Source organism: Phascolarctos cinereus, unplaced genomic scaffold (assembly GCF_003287225.1).
Source record: "Phascolarctos cinereus isolate Bilbo 61053 unplaced genomic scaffold, phaCin_HiC Scaffold_5;HRSCAF=322, whole genome shotgun sequence".
NCBI lineage: Eukaryota > Metazoa > Chordata > Mammalia > Diprotodontia > Phascolarctidae > Phascolarctos > Phascolarctos cinereus.
Window position 1 is genome coordinate 477,566,012 of NW_027555958.1, and position 17,717 is coordinate 477,583,728.

The 17,717-nt window shown below is 49.9% G+C and overlaps 1 protein-coding gene across 1 annotated transcript in view; it reads left to right on the top strand.

Moving 5' to 3' along the window:
- Positions 1-7,697: 7,697 nt before the first annotated feature.
- Positions 7,698-17,717, top strand: part of ACADM (acyl-CoA dehydrogenase medium chain) — a 29,225-nt gene continuing 19,205 nt past the window's right edge. Inside the window, exons 1-6 of the mRNA XM_020968534.2 lie at positions 7,698-7,807; positions 8,610-8,685; positions 12,052-12,149; positions 12,253-12,322; positions 15,954-16,054; positions 17,036-17,116. Of these exons, the coding sequence (XP_020824193.1) occupies positions 7,775-7,807; positions 8,610-8,685; positions 12,052-12,149; positions 12,253-12,322; positions 15,954-16,054; positions 17,036-17,116 (459 nt within the window). The 5' untranslated portion in view covers positions 7,698-7,774. The remainder of the gene's footprint in view (positions 7,808-8,609; positions 8,686-12,051; positions 12,150-12,252; positions 12,323-15,953; positions 16,055-17,035; positions 17,117-17,717) is intronic.

A 17,717-nucleotide genomic window follows, 5' to 3' on the forward strand; every position in this document is an offset into this window, starting at 1 on the left:
GTCTTAGTGACTGTGACTCCCCAGTAGTCTCAGTAGAGTAGTTAACTCTCTAGCCAGTTCTATCCACACTGCTGAGCTGGCAGGAAGCTAGCTCTCGTGCCAATCAATGGCTGGCTATGCCTCTTCTATCTGATGTTTGAGAAGTTGACTTTCTTGAACTCAAGTCTAATACTTTGCATTTATCTCAGTTAAAGTCCCTCTTATTCAGTTCAGCCCAGGACTCTAGCCTCTCAAAATCCTTTTGAATCCTGATTCTGTTATCCTAGGTGTTACCTTTCCTTCCCGGTGTTGTGGCATCTGCCTATTGGATCTTTGACTTTGTCCAAGTCACTGATAAAAATGTTAAATAGCACAGTAGAAATTCCTGGGGCAATCAACCCCCAGAGACCTCCTCCCAGGGGGAAGGCAAGTCATCAACAGCTACTCTGAGTCTGTTTTTACAAAATGACTGTATTATCAATCTGCATCTTTCCATCTTCTCAGGAACAATAGCGTTAACAACTTGGTTGAGTTCTTTCCTGAAATTTAGGTAAACTATAATTACCACATTTTTCCTGGATTTATCAGTCTAATAACCCTACAGAGAATTAAATGAGGTTGGTCAAGCATTACCTGCTCCTGATGAAGCCATGTTGGTTCCTTGTGATTCCCACTTCCTTTTCTTGGGGTTTAAAATTTGATTTATGAGAGTTTCACATTTCTCCTAGGCTAATTCCCCTGAAGAATTGTAAGACATGGGATTCTATTATTTCTCTGAACTGTTTGAAATTTATTCTCTGAAAATATAGGTCATGGGTCAAACTATGCCTAGTTTTCCTTTCTGCTGATTACAAAATCGAAGGGAGAGTAGTAATTTCCCAAGAAGTTCCTATGATTTCGACATGAGCAACCAATTCTTTCTTGTTAATGAAAATCAGATCCAGCATAGAAGCTCCCTTTGTTGGTTCATCCTTCTTTGGCGGGTTGCTCGTGGGGTGTTGGTATTTCCAAGACTCTTGGGTTTAAGGTGTGGGATACTTGACTGGAAGCAACCAGTGTAGAAAAATTTTTTGAGAAATTTGAGAAAGGGAAGAATGTATAGGGTGACAACTTGAGAGGATGCTAGGATCAAGTAAAGGATGGGGGAGACTTGGGGATGTTTGAAAAGAGTAGGAAAGATAAGGATAAGGAAAGGTTGAAAATGTGACAGACACAGAGAAAGAACTATTAAGGATGTAATTTTCTGGAGAAGATGGGCATATAGAATCAAGTACAAATGTAAAGCCATTGGCCTTGGCAAAGAGGACCACTACTTCTTTGTCAAAGACTGGTGGAGGGAAGGGACAGTGGTAAATGACGTCAAGAGGTTTTGAGATGAAGAGAATGGGAGGAGAGCAAATTCATGTCAAATGGCCTCCATTTTCTCAGCAAAGTAAGAGTCAACATCCTTAACTGAGAGAGGATGGGGGCAATGTGGAAGGCTCAAAGAGGGAATTAAAGATTTGGAATTGCTTCAATGGGGAGTGAAAAAGGAATCAATTAGGGAACATTAAAAGGAACATCAGGCTGTAGCAGGGGCCCAGCTGGGGTTGGATAACATAAATCTGTAACATGTCTGGCCAATGTGGTTGACTCCAATCCATTCTCCTCTCAGATGTCAAATTCATCTTCCTAAAATGCGGATCTGACCTTCTCCCTCTCCTATTATAATAAACTCCAATGTCTTCCTACCACCTCCAGGATGAAATATAAAATCCTTCAGCTTTTAGAGACCTTCAGATGTTGCCCCTTTGTACCTGGCCAGTCTTCTTACACCTTACTCCCCTCCTAGTACTCTGGAATCTAGTGACAAAGGCCTCCCTGCTGTTCCTCACATAAGACCCTCCATCTCCCAACTGTATTTTCACTGCCTGTACCACGTGGCTAGAACTCTGCCCTTCTTTATCTCTGTTTCCAGCATCCCTGGCTTCTTTCAAGTGGTTGGAGGAGGCAGATGGAGGCAGCAGTCCTGGGCTAAGATCTGTCAAGAGGTGCAAGGCAGTGTTACAGGGGGTGACAGCTTTGCGAGCCAAGCAGAGTGCAGAACTGAAATGGCTAACAATTGGATTGGGACTGAGCAGAGGCAAATGCTAACGGCCTGAGAAAGCATGCAAGGAACAGGCAGAGGCAGAGGTTTGGGTCACATAAGGGAATGCTGGAATCTCTGACAATGGAAGTGAAGCATACGTGGGTAACAGTGACTATCTTCAGGCGTGGCTGAGGCAGTGTGAAGGAGCAGGTGATAGGACTGAAGGAGGCAGAGGCATTAGCAGGTTCAGGAGGTTAATGGAATTTCTACGTGAACATGAAGTCTTCTAGGAGAAGGGCAGAAACTGGAGAGGAGAGGAAGATGAGTAAGCCCAGTGCTAAGCCCCTCCAGGAGCAAGGGAGAATGGCCTGGAGTTGGTATACTAGCAGCCACCATCATGGGACTGAGTGGACATTTTCAGCTGAGCAGATTTCAAAGGAGGAAAGGCTGCTGAGTGATGGGGGTGTGGGAGAATTTGGAAGGGGTGATAGGGCCAATTAGCCCAGCACTAAGAGAACTGCCTATCCTGGCTTGGGTTAGTGAAGGATAGAAATTCCTACTAAGGCCTAACCAGGATAAGGAATTTTGGGCAGAGTTTGTAAGAAAAAGCTACACTCCATAATCCAGCAGATCTCAAACTTGATAGCTAAAAGTCATCTCCCAGTTCCTTCTTCTACCCATAAAAAGGCATATTCAGTCTGAAACAGTATGAAAGAGAGGAGGAGGGGAGCATCTGCATGGAAGTAATAATAATATGAGGCATTGTTGTTATTATTGTTCAGTTGTGTCTGACTCTGTGACTCCATTTGGGGTTTTCTTGGCAAAGACAATGGAATCGTTGGCCATTTCCTTCTCTAGCCCATTTTACAAATGAGGAAACTGAAGCAAACAGAGTAAATGACTTGCCCAGGGTCACACAGCTAGCAAATGTCTGAGGCTAGATTTGAACTCAGGTCTTCCTGACTCCAGACCCCATGCTCTACCCATTGTGCCACCTTGATGAATGTAAGCTATTATTACCAAGAACCAAAAATCTGGATTTATAGACTCTGTTTAGTTTTGGAGGCTTCCCAATGCTTGTCTGTTTGGATCATGCCACCACCCTGGGTTTACACCAGGGATGTCAGAATTGGGCTCATTTCTAGTGTTCATTTAGGTGTTCTCAACTCCCTTGCACGCTCCCAAGTTAGCAAGTCAAGGAACAAAGAAAACGTTTGTTCTGCTCAATAAAGAATTCAAAAAAGACATATAATGAGGATGAGAAAGGGCCACTGGATCTGGCAATTCCAAGATCATCAGTAATTTTGCAGGGAGCAGTTCTGCGGGAATGATGTGATCAGAAGCCAGACTGCAAGTGGTTAAGAAGAGAGGGAGAGGAGAGCCAGTGGAGGCACCTGTTGTAGACAACCTTCTCGAGGAGTTTAGCTACAAAAGGCCAAAGGGGTGTGGGATGAGCAAGGGGACGGAAGCACCAAGTGGGGGTCTTTGAATATGGGGAGATATGGGCATGTTTATAGGGAGCAAGGAAGGTTCCAGTAGATGGAGAATGAGTATTACTCATAGCTTGGGGATGACAGAGGGAGCAATCTGTTGGAAGACATGGGATGGAATGGGATCCCTTGTGCATATGGAGGTGCTGGCCTTGGCTAGAAGGACTGCCTCGCCATGTGAGGGAGAGATAAAGGAGGATGTCATCCGAGACGAGCAGGAGGGGAGAAGAGGGAGCTCTTGATCGTCTCCTTCTTTTATCAGTGAACTAGGAGCTGAGCATCTGTAGAATGAGGAGGCACAGACCCTAAATGCCCCAGGAGCAAAGCCTACAGAAAAAAAGCACCGTTCACCTTCAGTCCTTGTGTCCTTGACGTCTGCCCTCTATTCATGACGCTCCTCCCTGGGCTCTGCTGGGCCGGGGCTAACCTTGGCTCCCTGGGTCTGTGCCTATCCACGACTGGACTCTCAGTCACTCCTTAAAGCTGCTTCCTGCCCTCTGATTCTTCTTCCCAATTTCCATCTGTCTACCTCCCTCCCTCCAACTCTGTGACTCTGTTGAACTCTTCCTTCCTGGATATGGGATTTTCTAGTTAGCAAGTAGCTTTGCTTCAAGCACCAGAATCAATGGGGGGGGGGAGGAGAAGAAATGAGGAGGAAGGAGGAGGAAGAAGAGAGGAGAAATGAGGAGGAGAGAGGAGGGGGAGGAAGGGGAGGAGGAGGAGAAATGAGGAGAGAGGAGGAAAAGGGAAGAGAGGAGGAGGAGGAGGAGCAGGAGGAGGAGAGAGGAAGGAGAGGAGAAATGAGGAGAGAAGAGGAGGAGGGAGGAGGAAAAAAGAAGAGAGGAGGAGGACAGGAGAGGAGGAGGAGGAGCAGGAAGAGGAGAGAGGAAGAAGAGGAGAGGAGAAATGAGGAGGAGAGAGGAGGAAGAGGGAGGAGGAAGGAAGAGGAGAGGAGAAATGAGGAGAGAGAAGGAAAAGAGAAGAGAGGAGGAGCAAAAAAGGCCTCCCACTTCCCCAGAACAAGAACCATTCCCTTTCAGGATCTGGCTTCTTCTCAGACCGTTGGCTCCTGCCTAGACTGATTGCCGAGCTAACAAGCTAGTTTCTTAAAGGAAACTTCTCCCTCCACTTCCCCCCTGTTTAACCTTTGTTGTCCTCAGCAAATTCCCAGGGGTACTTTGAAGTATATCTGTCCAGGTTTGCCTCCTTCTAGCTAAATCTCCAGTTACTGGGGAAGGCTCAGGCATTATCCTCTGGAATGCTATCCCCAGTGTCATACACTAAAGAATTTCATCACAATCCAGGTGACACAGTCTGTAAATAACCTTAAATTTACATTCTCCCATTGAAATCTACTCCTACCATGGCCAGTGGCCTTGAGGATTACGTTTGTCAGTTTCTCCGCGACACTGCTTCTCTGAGCACATACAAGGACCTAACATAACCCAAAGACAATCAGGAAAAGAGAAGGAAAACAAACTTCCCCTTCAGAGGGAAAGTCTGGTCCCAGTAGGGCTTGGATCAGGTTCAGGGACCTGGCATTGACTGTAAGTCATCCCCAACCTTCAAGTAAGAAACCACGCTATGCTGGGGAAGCATTTCTCTAGGTCCCTGCAACACATAGGACACTCAAAATATTTCCTTGGATCCCTGGAAAACACAAGGCATTCCAAATGGAGATCTGAACTCACCTCTCACTCAGACAGGCAGACTACCTTAAAAGAAATCAAAAACATTGGGGTTGATTCGTTAAAGCTTCGGAGCCCTGGGCAAACCTGCAGCCCAGAGGAAACTCACACAAGCCATTTGGACTCATTCCAAGTAAGGCAAGCCCGAAAAGTACTCTCGAAATTGAAAAAAAAAATGATCATGGATGAACTCTGTCAGAATGCTCTGGGCAAATTGCTAAGAAAGCTGATATTCTATTGCAGCTGAGGCTAAACTGGCCTGTGGGGGGCCATCCCAGGGAACATAAGAATGTGACATAGATACTGTTCAGATCAGCTTCCATACTTATAATTGTCAAGATAATACAATAGATGCCAGCACTGGGCACTCACAGGTTTGCAGGTTGGACTCAGGGATGAGGGAGGGGCTGACTATTCCTTTGCCCAAGAGAGGGTCTGTAAGTCCATTCTCTTAAAAGCTATAGCTCACAAGCCCCTACTGATGAGTTTATCTTTTCTAATTAGCCAATAGACAGCAGTCAAAACACATGACGAGGAAGATGAGGAAGACCACAGGCTCCAAGAAGGGCCAGTACCCTCTGGCTCACATATCTGATGTGCGGTCACAGTCTGGAGCAGACACTTTGGAGGAAGCAGTTGAGCAATGGGCAATGGCTACGTTTGGTACGTGTCACCCAATGCAAATGATAGTTGCATCAACCCTATGAAGGAGATCACCCACACACTCTTCCATTTCACTTTCTGGGTCCGTGGCTTAAGGCTTAAATACTCACAAATCCTTCACACCCCTTCTGCCAAAGAATTTTCGAAGTATGCACAATTGTGTGAGAAGAGTTTTCTTTGTCCAAGCATCCTCCAAAGACTGAAGTAAAAGCGGTAACATGTTCAATGATGCAGATTTAAGATTAAGGGGAAGCCATATTTTTGTTTTTTTGGTTTTTTAAATCCTTAACATTTAAAACATGAAGAAAATAGTGAATGAAAAGTTACTGGGTTTTTTTTTCTTGAGGAAAACACAGTACAGTGCTGGGGGGAGGAGAGAGAGGGAGAGAACAACTATGAACAGCTATCCTTCACTATATAGAAACTCATAGGATGAATGTTCAGACTCCAAGAATTAGGAAATTGGGAAACAGATACATTCTATCTTCTAACTTACAGAAATCTTGAGACCTCAGGATGTGTTTCCTCACTTAGGAATTCTATGCTAAAGTGACAAGAAACTGCCTTCCTCCAGTACTGTGGAGACTTTTCAGCCTTTGGCCTAGGGGGTAGAAACACTAACCCTGCAGACTTTTCTGGCCCCGGGGGTGCATAAACTAGCATTCGGGAGGTTCCAGAGGACCCAGGAGAACCACATCCCAGGGAACAACAAAGTCAGGGCTCTCACTTTCCCCAATCAACCACAACTCTTATTTTTTGAAGACGGCAGTTATTGGTAAAATGGCTTTCAATAAATCTCGTTTCTCATCAGAATGTACGTGTGTGCATACATATATATAGTCAGTCAATGAACACGACTGGCTCAAGGCAAAGATATTTACTAAGACGACAGTGTACCAACTGTAGACACAGAACAGGATCTACTCTAGCGACAGCCCCAGCCCACCCCTGCTTTTCAGCTTCTCCCGTTGGAATGGAAGCTCTCTGAGGAGTGGATTGTGGACTGATCCGACAGGAGCTATGCCCAAAGAGTTACTAAACTGCCTGGACCTTTTGACCCAGCAGCACCACTACTAGGTCTCTTTCCAAAGGTGATTAGGGGAAAGGAAAGAACCTGCGCTCTAAAACGCGTACAGCAGCTGTCTTTGTGGTGGCAAACAACTGGTAGTGGGGATGCCCTTCAGCCGGGGAATGGCCGAACAACTTGTGGCGTGTGATTGTAATCGAATATCGCTGTGCTATAAGAAATGATAAGGGGGCAGCTTCATTCAAATCTAAGAGACTCGTGCAAAGGCGCCGTGGGACCCACACAGTAGGTCTACAAGGCCTGGGGCGCTGATGGGAGGGTCCCAGACTTGAACCTGGCGTTTTCCCCTCCAAAACAACAAACAAACAATTTCTAAAAACTCCTTCGGACCGGCTCAAACTCTCTCAAGGTCCAAGGGCTCTAGCTCTCCATCCCGCCCCGCCCCCCCAGGCTAAGGGCAAGGCCCGTCCCACGTGATCCCATGACTTCTCGCCCCGCTCCAGTCCCAAGAAGGGCGGTCTCTCCTCGTCCAATCCGAGCCCACGAGAGTCCAGCCAATGTGCTTATCACTTCTGGTGGGCGGTGGGGGGTGGTAAGTCTTCTTCCCAAGGTGGGTGTGTCCTTACCACATTCCATCCAATCTTATCCCGCGGTGGGGCGGGTCTCTCGCTCCAAAGTGGGACCAAAGTGGGCGGAGCTCTGACTCTCCTCGCCCAACGGGGCGTGCCCCGGCGGCCTCCTGCCCACTCCCGTTCCTCCCCCTCCCCGCGGTGGGCGGGGCAGGCGTACTTAGCCCTTGGAGGTCTGGCCCTGGGAGGTTGGCTGCCAAGCAGCGGGTCTGAGCGCAGGCGGCGGAGCTATGGCAGCGGCGTTGCTGAGGCGCGGGGGCCGGGTGAGCCTGGGGGCCCGGGGCGGGGGGGATGGGGGTGCCCCTTCCCCAGCGCCCCCCAGAGTTCTCTGCGTCCGCCTCCGCCCGAGGCCCACCTGGGGTGCCCGGGACCCCGGACTGCAGGAAGTGAAGGGCCGCCGAAGGGAGTCTTAAGGCCCAGGATTAGGAGTTAAAAGACCCTTAGAGGCAGCACAGACCTAGCCTTGCCTTTGGCAGATGGGGAAACTGAGGCCCAAGGCAGGGACATGATCCGCCCTGGCCTGAAGATCCACCAGCGATGGGCGGGGGTCGCTCGGGACCTCCCGCTCCTCCTCTGTTGAGCTCTCCTCCCCAGCAGGTGCCTTAGATGCGTGGGCAGCCCCCAGGTCAGAGGTCAGCGGTCAGCGTCCAGCCCTTTGGGCGCCTCAGGCTGGTGGAAATGCCCACGGGGAAGACGGGCGCTGGCTGCCCGGGGAAGGGGCGGTGGAGGACCCCGGTGGTGACCTTGGGGCCCGGACTCTGGGCTCTCAGCAAGGGACAGGGGCGGGGCTTCCTCCAGAAAACAGCCGGACCTGCCTAGAAAGTGGCCGAGGGCCACCCAGGTGTAGGTGTGGGGGCTGATGGGCTGAGGTCGCGGGGACCAAGATCCCCAGAAGCGAGCGGTGCTTTGTGGTCCAGGGAGGAGCAGACCTAGGCGAGTGTCCGCTCCCGCGCCTTGTCCGGGGCAGCCCCTGGGCCGGGGCAACTGGACCGTGACCAGCCCTGGCCCTGGCCCTGCTCCCCGCTGCGGCGGCCAGATCAGCACCGTCTCTTTCTCTCTGGACAGGCGCTACAAGGCTTCTGGAGGTCCCAGCACAGCAAGACTGAGCCCAAGCCGGAGGCGCTGTCGGGTTTTAACTTTGGTAAATATCACCTGGGCTGGTCAATATCTTCCTGGCTGCTGCCCACGCATGTGTCTTTGTTGTTGTGTATCGGGTCTGGGTCTGTGTCTGTGTCTGGCAGCCAGCCCTTGGTACTTGGGTCGGATATACCTACTCCTCTCCGCCCCTGGTATGAAGACCGAACTGGCCGCAACCACACCCTCCCACCAGCAAACATCCTGGAGGCTTACTGACCCAGACCCGCACCGGAATCACGATGTATCGGGAGTTTGTGTCTAAACTGCTTTTGGGAGCTCACAGTTTCCCTTACAATGATGAGAGCCTTCAAGCTGGAGTGTCCAAGTCAGTCAATGAACATTTACCAAACTGAGGGCTCCTGCCCTCACTAAATTTAACCTGGCCCCAGGAGAGATCCACAAAGTCCTTGGGAATGGGGGCAGGCTCCGCCCAATGCGAATTTAGGGTTAGAGTAACCTGGGCCTGATCCTAAATGCCCAAGGAAGTGACAGAGAGGTGGGGAGGGCCCCTCCCCTTCCGGGAGCCCCTGGCACAGCAAGTTGGGGCAGCCTGCAAAGGGGAGGAAAGCCAGGGCTCTCACTGGAGGAGCTCATGCTCTCCATCCCATGGGCAAGCAGAACCTCATTTCCCACTTTTCCTGGGTGGAAATCTGCACTTGAGCAAAAATAGTGGTTTGCATTTCACCCTCTTTCTTCTACTTCCATACCCCCCCCATGTGAGTTGCCCTGGCATCTCTGCTCTCTGCAGAAAAGGGTAGTATCATGAGCATGTATTAAGCACCTACTGTATACCAGACCCTGTGCATGAGAGTACACGAAGGGCAAACACAAGGTCCTAGTCCTCAAGGAGATCACAATCTAATGGGGGAGACAATATGCAGGTAAGGGTCTCCAGGCCAGAAGTGGACTGAGGAGTACTCAGGAAGTCGGGTGACTGAGAACTGGGGGGGGTTAAAGGGGGTTGAGCTGTGTCAGTGTGAGCAGGAGTCTGGGATGGTGGGGAGAGTTCACTTGGAGTCAGAAAGCCCTGGTTTTCTCCCCCCTCCATAAAGTAGACAGAATGTCTGGAAGAATTAACTTGCCGGCTTGTATTATCTGTCACCCAGGTGTTAGGAAGCAGGCAGTCTGGTTGAGATTATTCACACTAAGGTGTGAAAAATAATCTTCCAACTTTTCCAGAAAGACTTGTATTAAGCAGAATAAATCTCCGGTAGAATTTCAGAAAAGAGGACAAAAATGAAGTGAGAGCATTTGGATCAGATGTGGCTGATGTTTGGGTGTGTGGGGATAAGCCAGCCTCTTTCCCTCTGTGCGTACATTCTCTTCTGTCCATGTGCCTTCATCCTGGCCCTCTGGAGGAGCATCATTTGTGGGCTGGGGGCAATCATAGAGAGATGGTCAAAGTGTGGCATTAGGCCAAAGGCAAGGTGGCAAGTCTGGGGCCTCTGTTTCTTTTTTTTTTTTTTAGGCAGTTGGGGTTAAGTGACTTGCCAAAGGTCACACAGCTAGTAAGTGTCAAGTGTTTGGTCTGAGGCTGGATTTGAACTCAGGTCCTCCTGACTTCAGGGCAGGTGCTCTATCCACTGCACCATCTAGCTGCCCCTGGGGCCTCCATTTCTACTGTTCTGGCCCACACCTGCCTCCCCAGAGTCAATAAGGAAGCAAAGAAATAGGACTGTGGCTTTTTGAGCAAGGGAATGACCAGTGCTGAGTGATGAGAGCAGACTGGGTGGTGCCCTGGTCAGAGATTTCAGGCCAAGAGAGGAGTGATTACTTGCAAATAAACAGCGTGGTACAAGTTGGTCTGCTGTAGTGAAGAGGCAGGTTTTTCAGGGCCACGTCAGCCCCTAAGTAGATCCTGAGCCAGTAAAGAATCAGATCAGTGTAGAGAAGGAGAGAAGTGCTGGTCTCTTGGTCAATTTTCCAGTCCAAATGGAAACAGTTGGGAGGTGTCCAGGGTTCTGCATTACATGCTTGACATCAGTTGTGCTGTAAGTGAGTTCAGCGTTTGGAGCCTGAAGAGACAGGAGGAATTCTGTATGAATCCTTTATATGTAGACTTCCATTTTAGTGTGCTAGACCTCATTCAAAGCTTGTCTGAACTAGAGATTCTCTCTTTCAAATAATCCTGCAGGGACTGTCTTTGGGGTGCAGAGGGCTGCTCCCTCCGTCGTGGAGCACAAGTCTTTTTTCTTTAAACACTGGGTGTTCTGCAGGTGAACACCCTAGGTTCTTAATCTAAGAGCTCCCGAGGCCTTAGCCTGGCATGAATGCCTCCGTGGTCTTCCTCTCCTTGTCTTTCCCCCACATCTCTTCATGGCCCCGGGGCATACTGGGGAGTATATACATACCGTCTCTGTACTGCTGTGTGTGCACACTGTGCTCTCAGCCTGCAGTGGGTCCTTTCCTTTTCTGCCGTCTTTCCAGGCCCTGCTGAAGGGCCGCCTCCTCCGTAGCCCTTTCCTTCTGTCTGAATTCTGAGAATTCTCATATTCTTGGATCATCCTATGCCATCTTTCACAGATGGAGGAACTGGGACCCATGAAGGTCACGTGACTTGTCCAGGCCCCTGCAGGTGGTGGGCATCCAGCTGTCCTCTTTCCGTGAGGCTTCCTTCCTGTGACACTTGCCCTTCGCTGCCAGGCCTCTTTATCTGCTGATCTGTGTATGGGAGCGATGATTAAGTATCAACCTGTTTTCCTGTGAGACATAGGACATCGATTGTACTGATTCATCATCACTTTCCAGAGAGATGGCCCCTGAAGGCATATATTGTACTTGTCTACATCTCAGGGCCTGAACACTAAGTAAACACTCCAGAGTCTCTGTTTTGTGAAATGGTAATAATTAGAATGGGGCAGCTGGGTGGTACAGTGGGCCTAGAGTCAGCAAGATCTGAGTTCGAATCTGGCCTCAGACACTTTCTAGCTGTGTGATCCTAGTCAAGTTACTTAGCCCTCTTTGCCTCAGTTTCCTCATCTGTCAAATGAGCTGGAGAAGGAAATGGCAAACCACTCTAGTATCTTTGCCAAGAAAATCTCCAATAGGGCCGTGAAGAGTTGGATGTGACTGAAAAGTACTGATCAGCAGTAATTAGAAGAATTGTGTTTTGGTGCATTGCTGTCTTGTGACCTCACCTCCATGCCCATCTGGGTGTAGGATAATCCGGGATGGGCTGTGAGGGGAGGTGCACGCTCCGGTTAACCAGTGATGCCCAGGTGCCCACTTCAGTTTGTGGTTTCTTCGCCCTGTTGCATTAGCGTCCTGGTCAGGCAACCACACTTGCACCATGTACATGCCCTTTCAACACCCAGAGTTTCTACCAGGCCAGCCTTGTGGGCCTCCTTTTTACTGACTGATCTCCCCGTAGAGCTCACTGAGCAGCAGAAGAAATTCCAAGACACAGCTCGAAAGTTCGCCAGAGAAGAGATTATGCCCGTGGCGGCTGAGTACGACAGAACTGGCGAGGTCAGTGTGGGAGCCCTGGACGGCACCAGAGGCATGGGTGGCGCGGGAGGAGGGTGGGATTTGGCTCAGTGTTTTCACTTTCTCCCCAACTCTTTTCTTGTAGTACCCTGTTCCCCTTATAAAAAGGGCTTGGGAGCTCGGGCTGATGAACGTGCACATTCCAGAGAGTTGTGGTGAGCTGGTTCTTTTGCCTGTTTTGAATGACTGTTCAGTTGTCAGGGTGAAACGGGCAGGAAAAAGAAGACAGATGTGTGGTTTGCACCTCCTCACGAATCTGCCCAGGAGATGGTGATGCCCAGGTTAGAGGGCAGCTCCAGATTCCACTCAGAAACTGCTGGTTGAGTGCCTGCTGTTTGCCAGGCTTGACTAAGTCAGAACATGTAGGTCACACTGAGAACCAGCATTCTGCTAAGACTCCTAACTGACATCCCAGTCTCTGTCTCAGTCAATACCTCTCTCTCTGTCTGTCTCTTTGTCTCTTTCTGTCTCTCTGTTTCTATCTCTGGTCCCCCTCTCTCTCCCTCTCTCTCTGACACACTCTCTATCTCTTTCTGTCTCTCTCTGTTTCTATCTCTGTCTCCCCATTCCTCCCTCACTCCTCCCTTTCTCTCTCTCTCTCTCTCTTTCTCTTTCTTTCTGTCTCTGTCTGTCTCTCTGTCTCTTTCTGTCTCTCTGTTTGTATCTCTGGTCCCCCTCTCTCTCCCTCTCTCTCTGACACTTTCTCTGTCTCTGTCTGTCTATCCCTCCCTCCTCCCTTTCTTTCTCTCTATCTCTCTGTCTCTATCTCTCTGTCTCTCTGTTTCTATCTCTGTCCCCCCATCCCTTCCTCCTTCCTTGTCCCCACCCCCTCTCTCTCTGACATACTCTCTGTCTCTCTCTCTATGTTTCTATCTCTGTCTCTGTCTGTTTCTATCTCTGTCTCCCCATTCCTCCCTCCCTCCTCCCTTTCTCTCTCTCTCTCTCTCTTTCCTTCTGTCTCTGTCTGTCTCTCTGCCTCTTTCTGTCTCTGTATCTCTGGTCCCCCTCTCCCTCTCTCTCTGACACACTCTCTGTCTCTGTCTGTCTCTCTGTCTAGATCTCTTTCTGTCTCTGTCTCATTTCTGTCTCTGTATCCTCCTTCCTCCTCCTTCTCCCTTTCTCTCTCTCTCTCTCCCTCTGACATTCTGTCTCTGTCTCTCTGTCTCTATCTCTTTCTGTCTCTCTCTGTTTCTTTCTCTGTTTCCTCATTCCTCCTTCCCTCCTCCCTTTCTCTCTCTCTCTCTCTCTTTCCTTCTGTCTCTGTCTGTCTCTCTGCCTCTTTCTGTCTCTGTATCTCTGGTCCCCCTCTCCCTCTCTCTCTGACACACTCTCTGTCTCTGTCTGTCTCTCTGTCTAGATCTCTTTCTGTCTCTGTCTCATTTCTGTCTCTGTATCCCTCCTTCCCTCCCTCCTTCTCCCTTTCTCTCTCTCTCTCTCCCTCTGACATTCTGTCTCTGTCTCTCTGTCTCTATCTCTTTCTGTCTCTCTCTGTTTCTTTCTCTGTTTCCTCATTCCTCCTTCCCTCCTCCCTTTCTCTTTCTCTCTCTTTCCTTCTGTCTCTGTCTCTCTGTCTCTGTCTGTCTCTCTGTTTGTATCTCTGGTCCTCGTCTCTCTTCTTCGTTCTCTGACACACTCTCTGTCTCTGTCTGTCTCTCTGTCTATATCTCTTTCTGTCTCTGTCTCGTTTCTGTCTCCATATCCCTCCTTCCCTCCCTCCTTCTCCCTTTCTCTCTCTTTCTCTCTCTCTCCCTCTAACATTCTGTCTCTCTCTGTTTCTATCTCTGTCTCCCCATTCCTCCCTCCCTCCTCCCTGTCTCTTTCTCTCTCTTTCTCTTTCCTTCTGTCTCTTTCTGTCTCTCTGTTTGTATCTCTGGTCTCCCTCTCTCTCCCTCTCTCTCTGACACACTCTCTGTCTCTGTCTGTCTGTCTCTCTGTCTAGATCTCTTTCTGTCTCTGTCTCATTTCTGTCTCCGCATCCCTCCTCCCCTCCCTCCTTCTCCCTTTCTCTCTCTTTCTCTCTCTCTCCCTCTGAAATTCTGTCTCTGTCTGTCTCTCTGTCTCTGTCTCTTTTTCTGTTTCTATGTCTGTCTCTCCCATTCTCTCTGTCTCTCTTTTTCTCTCTCTGACTGTCTCTCAGTCTCTATCTGTGTGTTTCTTTTCTCTGTCTCTGTCTCTCCATCTCTGTCTCTGTTTCTCAGAGATGGTTGTAGAAGTTCCTGTGGTCATAAAATAAACCTGCCAGAGACAACTCCCCTCCCCCACTTCATTCCCTACCACCTGAGTCCTTATCTTTCCCAGAGTGTTCCTCAGGCAGCAGAAACACTTGCCTATACTCACAGCCTTAAGCCGTTTTTGTGTGGGCACTGCCAGAGGGGGGACCTCATGCTGCTGCAGCCTTCAGGAAGCAGGCTTACTTCCAGCCCCAAGGAAGCTTAGGAGTAGGAGTCTGGTAACCGAGTACCAGGGCTAGGCCAAGTCGGAGGTCCAAAGTTGGAGTCACCTATGCTTTGGCTCTGAATGATTCCCTTTGAAGTAACCAAATGGTTACAGACACATGTTTTAGGTCGGGTTACAGTGCGTTTGACCAAATTTGTGATGTTATCACCTTGTGAGGAAAAGGCCTCTGCCGTCCCCAGTCTTAGGGAACTGCCTGGCCCCAAGGAGAGCCTGCTTCCTCCCTAACCACAGTGCTGGGGCTCCCTCGCTCCTAGGCACGAGGACACATAATGCATGGGGAGGGGTGTTGGAGGGGGATGTGACTGAGATGCTGAACAGGATTGGTCCAAGTTTCCTTCTGAAAGCTCTGGCCATTGTTTTCTGTGTCATATGGCTAGGCTAGAGTGTGTATCAAACCCCATAGGTGGGGTCCCTCTGCAGAAAATGCACCCTTGCGTATCTGGCATTGAGGGCCTTGTCATGTCTCATTGGCTGTGACTTGGGATTCGAGTTTTCATCTCCAGAAAGACAGCTTGCCAAGGCGGTGACTGAGTGCTCCCGCGCTATTCCATCACGGAGGCAGCCTGGCCTTCTAAGATGAGGCCAGAAGCCTTGCATCTGGTCCTGCCTCCACTGTGCTCTTCCATGGAGGAGGGGGAGCTGGAGTCTAGTGCCAACCCCTGGAAGCACAGCAGGGATGGAGCACTTGGCCATAAGAAAGGACTTACCCTTGGGCCTTACCACATCTCCTTGGAACCACACTTTACCAACTGCAGCAGTAGAGTGGCCCACGTGGGCCCCCAGGCATGCCCAGAGGGTGCCATCTTGTGGGCTTGTGGGTAGGCCCTGCATCCCTGCCATGGAAAATAACATCAGCAGACAGGAAAGAAAAACAGCAGCCCAGAGGACGGAAGGCCCACGAGCGTGTGGTCTGTGTGCCCTGGAGTCATGCTGGACCTCTGCTGGCTGGCCTTCCCAGACTACCTTGGAGACCCTGCATCTGTGATCCCCTGTAAAGTTGAGGAAGCTTGAGGCTCAGACTTGTGGCTGGTGAGGGGCTGCTGGTTGGATCTTGGGATTCCATGCTCCGCTGTCTTGGGGCTCTGAGCCGTGGTCACCTGCCTCTGCCACACAGAGCCCCGGAAAAACTGCTCAGTGAGCCCAGCCTGGCTGTGGTAGGTGGGGACCTTTGTCCCCCTTGCTTCCTGTCTGGGCTGTGCCAGGGCCCCACCTGTTTTGGAAGCTAATTCCGCAAACATGTTGTTTTCATTGGGAGTAATTCCTCTAGTCCAAACCTGTGTTCCGAAGCCCTGGCGTGTCATTCCCTATTTATGTTTCCAATGTTGACAGGTGGCCTTGGCCTTGGGAGCTTCGATGCTTGCCTGATTACTGAAGAATTGGCATATGGGTGCACGGGCCTTCAGACTGCCATCGAAGGGAATTCTTTGGGAGTAAGTGACCCTGGCTGTGACTGTGCCACAGAACAGGGGGCAGGGGCAGGGAGAGGAAGCCCTGGCCCGGCACTATCTGAAGGAAGCTCTTGAGATTGCACTGGACAGTGTGGGTCATTGGAATGTCATTTCTAAAGTCCTTTCCCATTGGCACATTCCAAAGTTAGAGAGAGGTATCAATGGGAAAGGGATGTTTTTAGACCCCAGGGATTATAAATTCCACTCTGGGGTTTATATTGTAGTCTCTAATAGTGCTTGGCCTGCTGAAAGTTTACACTCCCACAGTCTCTTATAACACAGAGGGGTTTTGAATCATACGCTCTTACTTAAAATATTCTAGCATCCTAGATAGGCCTGAACTTCACTTGTGATTGATGGCTGAAGAATTCAGCTGCTTCTGGGCCTCCTGGGGGATCGATCCCTGTGTTCCCCTGTGGCCATCTCAAGACTGCCCTCTCTGGGCACCTTTTGGGATACACCGCCCAGCCTGGGGTGTCTGCACTACATTTAGCAGTTTGGTTTTGTCTGGTGTGGCCTGGCCAGCGCTGGAGCCTGTGTCTTTGCTCTGCTGCCCAGTCTCCTCTCCATGAGAAGAGGCGGCCTCATGGGAGGTGTGACTTTGCTGTGACTTTGGCCATTTTTATGAAACTCAGGCCTGGAGAGTCCAGCGGCCTCGCGGCTTATTGTCACCAGCCACAGTGCAGAAAACAGACTACCTGGCCACGTGTGCAAGCCTTCTTCTTATTACCCAAGGCTGTTGGAGCGGGTGTTCCACATGTTTGAGCAGGAAGCGTTAGTCACGATTCATTTAGGAAAGTTGTCTGTTGTTCTGACTCTGTAGAGGGCCTGGCCTGTCCTCCTGGGAACTGCCCGGGATGTGGCCAGGCATGCCTTCCCAGACCGTGGGCTTGAATGATCGTCTCCGTATTCCATCTTTAGTGGCACACCATCCTTTTTTAAAAGCATCCTTTTTTCCCATAGCAAATGCCTGTTATCATCGCGGGAAATGAACAGCAACGAAAGAAGTATCTGGGGAGGATGACGGAGCAGCCACTGATGTGTGTGAGTACATTTATTCACTGGCGGTATTCATTAGTGTCTGCTCGTCATTAATGTCATTCAGATAGAAATAGTTACTGCAGTTGTAGTGTGAATTACAAAGTAACCCTCTGCACACAGGACTGCGGGTCTTGGCAGACAGCCAGAAATCTAGGGACAGCCCCCAAAGTCTATTCCTCCACTCCCTTTGCAACCATTTCACCCTTACACACATTTCAGAAATTGCTCAGCACCAGTTGGACGCAGTCATTGTAGGCAGCGCTGGAGGGTTAATGTGTGTGGTGTGTGTGTGTGTGTGTGTGTGTGTGTGTGTGTGTGTGTGTGTGTGTGTGTGTGTAATGGGATTGGAATCTTTGGAATAACAAGGGATTGATATTAAATTCAGACATGGAAAGCTATCCATTGATTGAAAATTGGGATAGTTGATGGCATTATGCTGAGCATGCAGCTGAGTGGGGCCTTTGAGGACCTCTAGTCTGCATGCTGTCACTGGCCCACAGGGCTGCCACTGAGAAGACCCCAGAAGTGGGGCTTGGACCCTGGCCTGGGACTCCACCAGGATGCCTCCCAAGGTGCTCATTCCTACCTTCCTTTAGCAGCAGAG